General features: G+C 36.6%; 1 protein-coding gene across 1 annotated transcript; it reads right to left on the bottom strand.

Moving 5' to 3' along the window:
* Positions 1-37: 37 nt before the first annotated feature.
* LOC147293190 (membrane-associated protein VIPP1, chloroplastic-like) lies at positions 38-12,708 on the bottom strand. Its single transcript, XM_086232103.1, has 11 exons — positions 12,466-12,708; positions 6,705-6,829; positions 6,489-6,599; positions 6,010-6,074; positions 5,846-5,927; positions 5,460-5,534; positions 4,879-4,949; positions 4,654-4,736; positions 1,963-2,027; positions 1,265-1,339; positions 38-419 (listed from the first exon to the last, which is right to left on the bottom strand). Exons 1-11 carry the CDS (start codon positions 12,602-12,604, stop codon positions 300-302), a joined length of 1,011 nt encoding a protein of 336 aa, XP_086088229.1. The 5' UTR covers positions 12,605-12,708; the 3' UTR covers positions 38-299.
* Between the last annotated feature and the right edge of the window lie 435 nt (positions 12,709-13,143).

A 13,143-nucleotide genomic window follows, 5' to 3' on the forward strand; every position in this document is an offset into this window, starting at 1 on the left:
GAATTTGGCCCTCATTAATACCAAAAAATAAAGGAGATGACAAAAATTATTCTAAATTTACATATTATTAAATAGGCCGTTGTCCATGCTTAATACAAAAACAAGCTTGTTGCAGCAGATGCAAATTACAATTAGAGCATAAAATGGGTGCCTCCTATCAAGTTTGGCCTCTAGCTATACAACGCTAATAATCGGTTGGCCTTCTGCTATACAAAATGCTAACCGGTTCTCAAAATAAAACCAACTTCATATTTGGGTTTAAAGAATTCAAATATTGGTGCCTGCCTGCAGAGCAAAACCTAGAAGTCCTTGGCTTTTCTTCGCAATTCATTAAGCTCCATCTCAATCTCAGAATCTCGAAATGGATATGGCTTGCTTGAACTGGGAGTAACAGTTCTTCCAGGCGGAAGCTCTCCTTTCTGTTTGGAGGAACAAATTAAGGAAAGAAAAACTTATCAAAGAACCTGGTTGTTGAGAAGCCATTAAGAAAAATGTAGGAATGCTATTTTCATTTTTAATTTCTTAACAGCAGGGCGGGAACAGTGAAAAGCAATGAGTGGAAGAGTATAAGATTTCAAGCCATAACAAGTTCCAAGTTTTATTCTAGAGCGCTTTGGTTTTAATTCGACCAGAACTTTTCATATATATATATATATTACTAAGAAAAACTATCAACATATAGTAATATTATAATCATATTATTAGTACTAAGATATATTACTATATAGAATAGATAGTCATCAAACATCACAGTTTTGACATCATATTTATACAAACTGTAGTTTATACTGATTTATAGTTGATATTACTGAAAATAAACCAAAAATAAATCGAAGATAAACCAGAAATAAACCGGAAATATTGAAACCAAAATATATAAAAAAACCAAAGCTACCAAAAATTACCGAAATTTTTGGTTTTTTTTTTTTTGTTAAGCCACATCAGCGATTCGAACCTATTGAATGGCAGCTCTAAGGATAACAATTACAACCCAGATAATTAGGCTTCTGCAATTTCTCTTAATGTTTCTTTGGTCAACCAAATAGAGCATGATGTTTCTTTGTAAACCAAATATAGCCTGATGGCTTATAAGAAAATCAGAGAGCTAATAAGTAGCAAAACAATGAGCAGCAATTTTATTTCACCGGAAAACAAACTGAGCAGCAATTTTAAGTTTAAGAACCTAGTTCTTGGGAACTATATCAAAAGAACCTTGGTTGCAATATTCCAAGAATATATATTTTTCCTGCACGATAAGGCATACCTTTGAACTACCCGATAGTTCTTTCTTCAAGTTTAAAAGATCCTCATCAACTGAAGAGGTCTCTAACAATGCAAACTGCAACATTGGCATAGGTTTGGAAATGGTAAGAAAAGACACAAGCATAACAGAAGACCTTTAGAAACAGAAAAATGGTTGTTTCCAACACAAGATCTTTAGAAACCAAAGGTGTTATAGGAAATGGGTGCAGAAAAAAAATATCAAACTTAATAAACTGACAAGTATGTCATTTAAAAAATCTCAACCACAAAAAAAGTCATTATGGTTCAATTTATCAGACTGATACTTAATATGGTGATGGTAACTTGAAAATTAGCTTGAAACTATTGCTTTGAGCACCATCCGAGCTTCAATGTGGCCAACATCTGAACTTTCAGTAGGTATGTATATGTATGATATGTTGCGCATGCATGTTACTTATGTATGTATTTACATATGTGACAAAATTCTAACCACTACATTAAGATTGGTGCTTTCTTAATACAGCTGGAACTTTGCCACTATTTTCAACAGATTATTGAGCTATACCCTTTGACTTGTGTTCACATCATAGTATCATAGTAACATAGGTTATTGTTCTCCCCTTCCCACCCTCCCCTGTTCTTATCAGTCTGAAGAACATATAGACACACAAGTCAAACAGAAATGGGACCTAAAGAAGGAAAGAGAAAGATTATTACCTTTCCTTCCAGATCATCAGTAGTTAACTGGCCGAGAGCTTCTGCTTCGGATTCCATGGCCATGACTAGTAAGATGAAAAAGAAATTGAAAATTTAATATACATATACATATATATGTATCGATTCAGTCTAATATATCAACTTTGGCTTTTCACGAATCAGTGATAGACAATCAACATGTAATGCACATAATATACAGCATGTGGTTGAAGTCAATCAACTTTTTCCAACTGAAGTCATATACAGCAAACAACCACAATAACAGGAACTGGACAGATAATCTCAAGCCAAGGCAGCAAGATATTATTACCTCTTTTATTTATTTAATTATTTGATTAAAAAAATAGTGATAGCTACAAATTATTTTACTTGCATGGCGTGTCATGGTTTTTTCATACCAACCAAAAAAAAATGTGATAAAAACTGATAATCAAGAATATCATTTTCTAGGTGGGAGCAGTGAGGCCACAATATGATTATAATACTAGAACTTCTTGCACTGTAGAGATCAGAAGTAAGCATCATTAGTAAATGCAAGAAGCTGATTGAGATGGGTCAGTCATGTGCATCAGATACAGATGCCTACAGGATATGGCAAAGTGGCTTAGCAATTTAGGAGGATCAGAAAAATTCTAGCATTTTATCACAATACTATGAATGGTGAAAGAACAGATAAAGGACAAGACCAGAGCAAGATTTTAATCCTAAACAAATATCAGTCAGGCTTTTTCTTTTTGTTACAATATTAGGTAGCGTTTTCAAACCATCATCAATAATCATTTCATCCCAATCGTTTTAGAGATAAATGATCTCTAGTTCTTACATCCAATCAGATTTTTCTTTTCTTTTTTACTTCTGGAGAACATATAGATTGTATATTTTATCGGCACACCATGGATTAACAGTTTCTAGGATGGCAGAGAAGTTAAATTTTCCATTGAGTTAGGATATGGGTGTCAAAAGAAACTTAAAGGATTAACAGCTTCTAGGATGACAGAGGAGTTACATTTTCCACTGAGTTGGGATATGGGTTTCAAAAGAAATTTAAATGATTTAGAGGACGAGGAGTTGACTGTTATTCTCTTGATAGAGAGGATTTGAGGCAGAACCCAGAGCAGATTCAATAGTTTGGAAATTGGAGTCTGATAGCATTTTTCAAGTAAATGTTTTTTGGATATCTGTGAGAGAATAAGACTGTTCTAAATTTTTTATCCAGCAGGCCTGATTTGGAAGGCTAAGGTTCCTCCCATGGTCAAAGTGCTGGCTTGGTTGGTGGCGCACGCAAAGATCAACACTTGTGACTTACTTCAGAGGAGAGGACCAGATGTGTACTTGTCTCCAAACTGGTGTGTCATGTGCCAGGAAAAGGGGGAAACTATCAATCATGTATTCCTCCATTGCTCAGTGGCTACAACTCTGTGGATAAAACTGTTTAAGGAAGCAGGAATCTCATGGGTTATGCCGGAGGGTCGATTCCATGCTCAGAGGGTTGTTTCTCACTCTCCTCTATAATGATAGATTGGAAAGCTGCTGTGCACAGATGTTGTGGGTGTCTGTGTTAGGAAATATTTTAGCTTTATTGCATATATTTTCTTAGTTAATTAAACTTTGTCACTGTATGTAAATTTTATTTTGAGGATGTATACAAGTCTCTTTTCAATTTTTTTTTTTTTTAAAAAGGGAGAGAGAGAGAGAGAGAGAGAGAGTGAGTGAAAGTCTCTGATTTCATCCCAATTTTATCGGCCTTACCAAGAAACATACATTTATAACACAAGCTCAATCAAGAGATCAGAAGCAACTGAAATAGATGAAATTCTTATTATCCTTTTTTATGAAATGTCACAGAATTATTTTAAATTTCATAGATCACATACTTGCCAACTATTGCCTGAATACATGAATGCTCACCACACACAAAACTACAACATGATAAACTTTCTTTAAGTAGATTTTTAAGCAGACTTTACATCCAATCGACTTGGTATTCAAATGCATAATCAATAAAATTTTAAAATTATTTCTTCTGACTTGGCAGTCATTTTAGTGCTAGTTGACTTTATGGTAGAATTTTTCTACTTTTTCTAAGCCTTGGTCATCTTTCTTAAAATATGACTCATTGAGTTTTCACTAAATTCTATAATTGCCTTATCAGCTCATCCATTGTCCTTTTCCAAGTGTTCTGTAAAGTTAGACTCAATCAACTGCCTTTGCACTCTGAAACATCCTCATAAACAAAAATGTTGCAACCAAACACCTAGATTTATTAGAAGACAATACAGCCACTTAATCAGCCTACCGCTGCAGCAGTTATGATGCACAGTCAACTATTTTTCCAGCCACAGATGATTGGACTCCAGATGCAATTTCATTTTCTTCAAGGCACATAGTTTATTATTGTTTTCTAAACTGATATTAGCTTACTGTGTTACTGCGTACTGCATCAAATCTCTATTTGACCACTGCCTCAAAGCAAAGTAACATAAAATTCAGAAAAAAAAAAAAAAAAAAAAGGGTTTAATTATTTGATTTAAAAGTTACTATGTCATGGAAGCAAGCAGAGGTTTCCTTGGGCCAAATAGAGACTGACCCTCGAGTGGAAAGGCAGAAGGGAGCTTGACTAAAATCATAAAGCATTTCCTCAGGCCAAAAAAAAAAAATCATAAAGTATTTCCAAATGGATAACTGCCTTACCTTTATCTTCCATCTTTTCAAAAGCTGAAAGAGCACTACTTGTATTGACATTCCCTACCATCTCACTCACTTTAGTTGCAGTCCTGAAGCAATAGCATAGTGGCCGTTACTAGCAGCATTAAGAAGATACCAGACTATATCAACCCAAAGAATTTTTATTTTTCTTGAAAAAAGGGAGATAGATTCAGTAAAAACGAAAAGTAAGAAATGGTAGTAGAAACAAACTTTGCAGACTGAGCACGTGCTTTGAGGGTATCTTTTTTCGACCTTGCCTCCTGTATCTTGCTCTCTAAAAGCTACAAAAAATGAATTTAATGGCATAAATTTGCAACAAATCAATTGATATCTACACAAATTAATTGAATTTAATGGCATATCATTACTAACTGATAAGATAATCACAGCTTCCCTCTAAACTCTTTCCTTTTTTTTTTTTTAATAAGAAAGCTTCTCTTTATACACTTCCTGGTTCTCCCCAACTCTATATCCCATCAGTTCATAATGCAACTTCTGACACAGCATACAATAAAACATTTTAATTCAGCCAAAAATAGATACTAGCAAAATTGTTAATTCTTTGTAACCTGTAGCAAATTTGATTTATAAAGCTTCACACTAAAACTTGAATCAGTGGCATGCCATCAGATACTAAGTTATATATACATATCATGCAGAAAGAATGGAAATGCATTGCAGAGTTATAAAATTTATTTTTATGAAATACATGCAAGTCACAAATCATCTCAAACATAAATATCAAGCTATCAAAGAAATCGTGATGATAGAAACAATATAAATTAGCTTACCCGTGTATTAGACACAAGATTATCAACAACACCTTTTTGTTGATCAAGTTGAGCTTTCATAGACTTAGCATTATCCTGAAAACAAATAAAGACAGAATAATACATGTTTACAATGAACTCTTTTGAAGCCCAAAGATGAGGCAAAAACTAGGTTGTCAGCAAACAAGGAAACACTGGATTCATGCTGATCTGTGAATTTGGTTAATGATTTTTTGATGTCAATTTGAGCTTAATTTTCCTAAACACTTCCAACACAATTTTTCATGAATAACACATTAACGTTGTTGGATGACACAAATTTCTAAAAATAGAAACATGAAAAAAAAAAAAAAACAAGCAGGAAACAAGTAGAAGTGTAATAATTTTATATAACTCATTAGACTTACAGCGAAAGATTTACGCCTCTTCAGAGCTTCACGTGCAAGATCCTCCTCTCCTTTTTGAAGAGCTAATTGTGCTTTGCGGTACCTATATCAAACATAGGACATAAATTTATCAATTATTCACAACTAAAGTTAGGAACATAAGATATCAATCCCATCTACATTACCAGTCCTCAGAAGCTTGTTCAGCAGCTTTGTACTTATTTTCCAACCGCTTTTGGGATGCCAATACCTTCAGAGAGAGAGAGATAGAGATAGAGAGATGTGTGATCAATTGTAGTTGTACATACAAGCATACAAACAATATCAATTAAAGAATTAAACACTAGCATGCATAGAGGACAAAATTATAAGAGATCCAAGTATACCTATATTTCACTACACTAACCTTTTATGGATGAACTACTTACAGTTTCTTTTAGTCATTTATAAAGACAAAGGGAAAACAAAATGTAAAAGACACAAAATGCAATAGAAAGTTGGGAAAATCTGCAAAGAACATGAGGAAACTATAAAATAATATAGAAGGAAAAAAAAAAAAAAACCAAAGAGATTGTGAGAATTTTTCAAGCACTTGTACTAAGAAAAAAAACTAAGAAAAGTGGAAAAGACAAGAAATTAAAAATTTTTGGAACATGAGGTTTACTTGTGCTGTGGCCTGTCGCATCTTCGTCAAGTCATCATTCATTTCAAGAACTGCTTGCTCCAAGATTTTCTCAGGATCTTCAAAGGAACTTATGAGTGCATTTGCATATGACTGAAAGTAGTAAAATTCATGTAAGGAAAAGGTACAACAAGTTACCGGTTAAAATTTGTATAAGAATTATTATGGGAGTACATGCTAACAATTTCAAGATATCACCTTGACAACTCTAGCAAACCGGTCAAAAAGGTTCATACGGGCACCAAGAGCACCTCCACGTTGTCTAAAATGATGTGGTTGATTGGAAGGAGCAACCCTAATCACTTCAACTTTTAGAGCCCCCACTGAAAGCAAAATAAATGTAAGACAGGAGATAATACCTATTTGTAGGAGATTTGGGTAAATAAATTAAATAAATAAAAGAGAATCCTAGTGGTAACTAGCAAGCCTATACACTTAGGAAAACGAGGGAGGAAAAAAAAAAGTTACAAGTTACAAACTTGGTTAACACGTTTCAAAAGTGCACTGCTACTAGAGTCTAAACTTTCTTAAAATGCTTTCTTTCATTGCATAAAACACTTTCAAATGAAAACAATTAGATATTGAACTGTAAATTTTCCATAATTTGATACCCAATAGTTTATGAAAATTAAATAAAAATAAAAATAGAACTTAAAGCTTTATATTTATTTTTCTGATAAAGAAACCAAGACTATTGAAACACTGAAAATGTAAACTGTCCAGCTATGGGCAAGAAATCTACCATCCAAACAAATCAAAATCAATCTTTCTTTGTACCCCAAAAAAAAAAATCAATCTTTCTACACGAACAAAATGTTGTGTTTGGCTTGCCGGAATGTTTCTAGAAATTGTTTAAAATAGGAAAGTAGCAGTTATTAGATAATTCCTAGTTGAGTACAGTTTTCTTAGGAATGCTAAAAGGCTTGCGCAAGGCTTTCCTAGTTAAGGAAGGAAGTTCTAAGTTTTCCTAAGTGTACAAGGTTAGAATTAGGTATTAGGCCTGTTACCTAATTCAACTAGGAAAAGGAATTCCCAGCTGTAACCTATTGTATGCCGCAGCCTATAAGCTTATAAATAGGCTGCTGCAAGGCTTGGAAAGGCTGATAGAGCACTAGAAACAGGGAGAGAGTTTTCGTGATCAAGGAGAGAGAAGAAGTGGCTGCGGGTTGGGTTAGTTCTAGGGTTATTCCAACACACTCTTGTAACTCTTTTTCTAATCATAGTGCAGCTGTGATTCTCAAAGGATCATATGGGGACATAGGCAAAGTTAGCCGAACCTCGAGAACAAATCTTGGTGTTTTTGTGTTTACTTTTGCTGCTATATATTGTGTGCTAATTATTCTAACTCTAGAATACATCTAAGACAAGGCTGAAAGGTGTTTTTCACTACAATTGGTATCAGAGCCAGGTTGGCTAATAGGTGTCTGCAATGTCTGGAGGAGGTAATCGAAGCATGGACTTAGGAGATATAAGGCCTGCTTTGAAGCCATGTGATGGCAAGGAGGATTTTACCGATTGGCAACGGATGATGAGGAACGTTTTGGTTCAGCAGGATCTTGATGATGCACTACTTGATGCGAGGCCTGCAACTACGCAAGAAAATCTATGGAACAAGATTCTCAAGAAGGCCAAGAGTTCAATTGAGATTCATCTCACAAGATCCGTGATCTCACATCACAGAAGAGATGACAGCAAAAGAAGCTTGGGAAAAGTGGGAGAGTGTTTATATGGGCAAAACTGTGTCTAATAAGCTTTTTCTAAAGGATGAACTGTTCGGACTTCGACTAGAAGAAGGTGGAGATGTAGCTGATCATATATGCAAATTTCAGAATTGCTTAGCTAATCTCACCAAGGTAGGAGAAGTCTATAAAGATGATGACAAGGCAATCATCTTGCTGCGATCTCTATCACCATCATTCAAGCACTTCTGAACAACCCTAATGTTTGGAAAGGAACTCTGAAGCTTGATGATGTTGTGCAAGCCCTTCAGTCATATGCCAAGCTAGATGACTTAACCGATGGCTCTCAGACACAAGGGCTTTATGCCAAGGGCAATGAGAGGGGTCGGTCAAACAAGAAGGAGAGAAAAACAGCAACAAAGGTAGATCAAAATCCAAGGGAAAACCAAAAGAAGGTTGCTTCGTGTGCAGTTCGATGGATCATTGGAAGAAGAACTGCAAGACTTGGAAAGATAGGAAAGCTAAGATGGAAAGAGACTCAGGTTCAGCTAGTACAGTCACCAAAGAAGAGAGTGATGGAGAGTTACTTTCGGTCACATCAGGCTCTAAGGCTTTCACAAGTTGGATTTTGGATACCGGGTGCACATTCCATATGTGTGCAATAAAGGAATGGTTTGATACTTACAAGGACAGCAGCTGCGGAGATGTATTAATGGGAGATGATTCATCATGTCCTATAATTGGGATTGGCACTATTAAGATCCGGATGCATGATGGAATAATAAGGACTTTGGGGAATGTCAGATACGTTCCTAGGCTAAGGAAGAATTTGATTTCTTTGGGAACCTTAGACAAGGCTGGGTTTAGTTTCTGTTCTGAAGGTGGGAGACTCAAGATAATCAAAGGGTCACTTGTGGTAATGAAGGCCGACATTCAACAGAATAATCTATACAGGCTCTGGGAAGTACAATAACAGGTGGAATAGCTATCTCCACAAAGAAGAATGCGGAAGATAAAACTGAGCTTTGGCATCATCGACTAGGGCACATCAGTGAGAGGGGTCTGCAAGAATTGCACAAGAAGGGTCTTCTAGACGGTGTGAATTATTGTAAGCTAGATTTCTGCAAGTATTGTGTTCTCGGAAAGCAAGGTAGGGTTTCATTCAAATTTACAAAGTCAGATAACAAGAGCAAAGGAATACTCGATTATATTCACTCGGATGTGTGGGGTCCGGCTCCTACAAGATTGAAAGGGGGATCCAGGTATTTTGTTACTTTCATGGATGATTTTTCTAGGAAGGTTTGGGTCTATTTCATGAGGGAGAAATCCGAAGTTTTCACTAAGTTCAAGGAGTGGAAAGCTAAAGTTGAAAACCAAACAGGGAGAAAAATCAAGTATATGAGAAGCGACAATTGAGGTGAATACAAGAGCGATGAATTCTTAAGTTTTTGCAAAGAAGAAGGTATTACAAGACACTTCACAGTTAAGAAGACTCCGCAACAAAACGGGGCTGCTGAAAGGATGAACAGAACTCTCATGGAGAGAGAAAGAAGCATGGGATTTCATGCGGGTTTGCCTGATAGTTTTTGGGCTGAAGCTATTAATCATGCAAGTTACTTGATTAACTGGTCACCATCAAGGGTTCTCGAATTTAAGTGTGCAGAAGAGGTGTGGTCTGAAAAGCAAGTGAATTACTCTAATCTTAGGGTATTTGGCTGCAGCGCCTATGCTCATATTCCAAGCGATGAGAGATCAAAACTCAAGCCAAAGTCTACACATTATATATTCTTGGGGTTTGAGAAAAGAGTGAAGGGTTTCAAGCTTTGGGATATTGTTGCTAACAAGAAAATAATCAGCTGAGATGTTGTTTTTGATGAGAAAACTATGCCTCTAAATAAAGAAGAGAACAAGACAGATGGGAAATTGTTTGATGCTGAAACAGAAGCAACTGAAGTACCTCTTACCAAATCGGTCGTTGATGAAGACATTCAAGCTCGGGTGGAGCCAATTGAGCAAGAAGAAGATGGTTACGGTAATGAGGAAGAAGAAGAGCAGCAGCATCACTCACCAATTAGAAATCCGGTGGAGCAGATTGAGCACTCCCCAATCTGCAGTCCATCCCCACGAGTTCAAGCATCTACTCAAGTACCACCTGGATTTCAAAGGAGCATAGTACTTGACAAATCTGAGAGGGTTACAAAACCACCACAGAAATATGGTTTTGAAACGGAAGAGGTTAATTATGCTCTAAACATTAGTCAAGGAGATCCAACTACGTATCAAGAAGCTATAGCAAGTGAAGAACGGGAAAGTTGGATAGGTGCTATGTCAAAAGAGATGGAGTCTCTGTATAAGAACTCTGTCTGGGAGCTTGTTCCTAAACCCAAAGATAGAAAGCTAGTTGGATGCAAGTGGGTGTTTAGGAAGAAAGATGGGATACATGAGCTAGAGGCCGTGAGGTTTAAAGCAAGACTCGTGGCCAAAGGGTACTCACAAAAAGGAGTCGATTATGATGAGATTTTTTCACCAGTGGTTAAGCATACTTCAATAAGATTGCTCTTAGCAATGGCGGTTCAGCATGACATGGAAATTGAGCAAATGGATGTGAAGACGGCTTTTCTCCATGGGAATCTAGAGGAGACAATTTACATGGCTCAACCAGAAGGATTTGTCGACACTGGAAAAGAAGATTTAGTTTGCAGGCTTAGGAAGTCTCTGTATGGTTTGAAGCAATCTCCAAGGCAGTGGTACAAGAGGTTTGATTCTTATATGCTGAAAATTAATTTTATAAGGTGCTTATATGATTGTTGTGTGTACTATCATTTATCCAAAGATGGGGTTATCATATTTCTATTGCTATATGCGGACAACATGTTAATAGATTGTCAAGACAAGTCAAGGATTGAAAACTTGAAGGCTATGTTGAGTAAGGAATTCGACATGAAGGATCTAGGGGCTGCACAAAAGATCCTTGGCATGGAAATTACAAGGGATAGAGCTGCAAATCAGATTTGGCTGTCACAAGCCAAGTATATTCAGAAAATTCTGGAAAAATTCAACATGCAAGACGCAAAGGCGGTCTCTACACCTTCGGCAGCTCATTTTAAAATAAGTGGGCAGCAGTGTCCTTAATCTGAAGAAGAAATTGAAGAGATGAAGAAGGTGCCCTATGCTAGTGCCGTGGGTTGCATTATGTATGCAATGGTTTGCACACGACCCGACCTAGCTCAAGCAATAAGTGTAGTATCCAAGTATATGTCAAAACCGGGAAAGCAACATTGGGCTGCAATAAGTGGATTTTTCGATACTTAAAGGGTACAAAGAGTCATGGTATTTTGTTTGAGAAGCAAAAAGAAGAAACATGTGTGTTGGGGTACGTGGATGCGGACTATGCAAGAGATTTGGACAAGAGTAGGTCTACAACGAGCTACGTGTTTACATGTGCAGGTGGACCAATTAGTTGGAGAGCTTTATTGCAACCAATTACAGCTTTATCAACTACAGAAGCAGAGTACATTGCTTTGGCTGAAGCTGGGAAGGAAGCTATTTGGCTCAATGGTTTGGCAAACCAAATGGGAATCACTCAAGAGTCTGTGAAAATTAAATGTGATAGCCAAAGTGCCATTTATTTGGCAAAGAACCAAGTTTTTCATGGAAGATCTAAACACATTGATGTGAGGTACCACAGGATCAGAGATTGGATGGATTCAAAGGAGATTTGTATAGAAAAGGTGCACACAAGCGACAACGCTGCAGATTTTCTTACAAAGCCAGTGCCGACAGAAAGGTTCAAGCATTGCTTGAGCTTGATCAACCTGGTTACTTGTTAAAGTTGAGGTGGGGCACCTTCTCACTTAAGGTGCATTGAGGCAAGAAGTTTTTTTGCCAAGGTGAAGGGTTCTTGGAGGATGGTTTCGGGGTTACTTCAAGACTGGTAGAATATCTCGAAGGAGCAACATTCGTAGCTTTGGTTCCGAATCACCAAAATCTAACTACCCAATTGAGAAAAAGACTCAATTCCTTGTGAAACGCCTTCCCACTCCCCACTAAAATTTAAAGCTCTATAAGGACAGAAAATCAACTCTGCTAAGCTTAGTACAACTTTATGGATTGTCAACCAATTCACAAGTTTCAAAACATTCAAATATATATACTTCTCTTTTTCTCATAGTAAAAGGAAATTAAAAAAACACAGACAAACCACAGTAGAAACTCAAACCCAATTGAGAATCTAAAAGATGCCCATGAGCTAGAATAGTGAATAAAGCAAAAGCACATACCTCCACCATTAAAGAACGACGTGGTGAGACGTCTTCTGACCATAGAGAGACTGTTGGGGGTTGAAGAGGAGGTTTGGAACGAAGAGGCGGGCGTTGATGCCATGGTCAATCCTGTAAATATCTGAGCTTTTGTGGCCATTTTCAATGAGAAAACTCAGTTCAAATGCTGCAATTATAATAGATAGGATTGAACAAGATACTGATCACTCCTCTCTATCTCTCTCTGTCGCTCTCAATCACCACATTTTCTGAATTGTTTTCGCCCTGTGATTTTCTTGGAGTTGTTTATAGTGGGCCGGTTGTGTGGTTAACCCATGACCCGCAATGGTTCCGGTAATTGCCTTCTGGTTCAGCACATGTACAAATGCGGTTGTGCTGACCCAGGCCCGTTTACTGAAGCCCATCAGTGCTTTTTAGTTGTTAGAAGGGATTCTATGGAGTCCATGATGGACAACTAGAATTTTCTTTTAGGCACTCTTTTTTATTCTTGTCAACTTTAGTTGAAATAGTGTGAAAATTACCATCACAGTAGGTTGAGAAATTTCATCAAATAGCCTTGTTTAATGTAAATGTTACTTTTTTAATCCTTTAACAATTATTACCTTTTTTACAGAGATTTTTACATGTCAAGATTTGTAACCTTAATAACCTGTAAATCAAAGTTGTTTGAGAAATCTA

Source organism: Dryas octopetala, chromosome 2 (genome assembly GCF_963921425.1).
Source record: "Dryas octopetala chromosome 2, drDryOcto1.1, whole genome shotgun sequence".
NCBI lineage: Eukaryota > Viridiplantae > Streptophyta > Magnoliopsida > Rosales > Rosaceae > Dryas > Dryas octopetala.

Excerpts from the sequence above, each read along its gene's own strand:
- LOC147293190 (XM_086232103.1), bottom strand. The coding sequence starts at position 12,604 with ATGGCCACAAAAGCTCAGATATTTACAGGATTGACCATGGCATCAACG. Across the intron at positions 4,950-5,459 it reads ATCTTGTGTCTAATACACGG|CTTTTAGAGAGCAAGATACA; the intron begins GTAAGCTAATTT and ends CATTTTTTGTAG. Across the intron at positions 420-1,264 it reads AACTATCGGGTAGTTCAAAG|AAAGGAGAGCTTCCGCCTGG; the intron begins GTATGCCTTATC and ends TCCTCCAAACAG.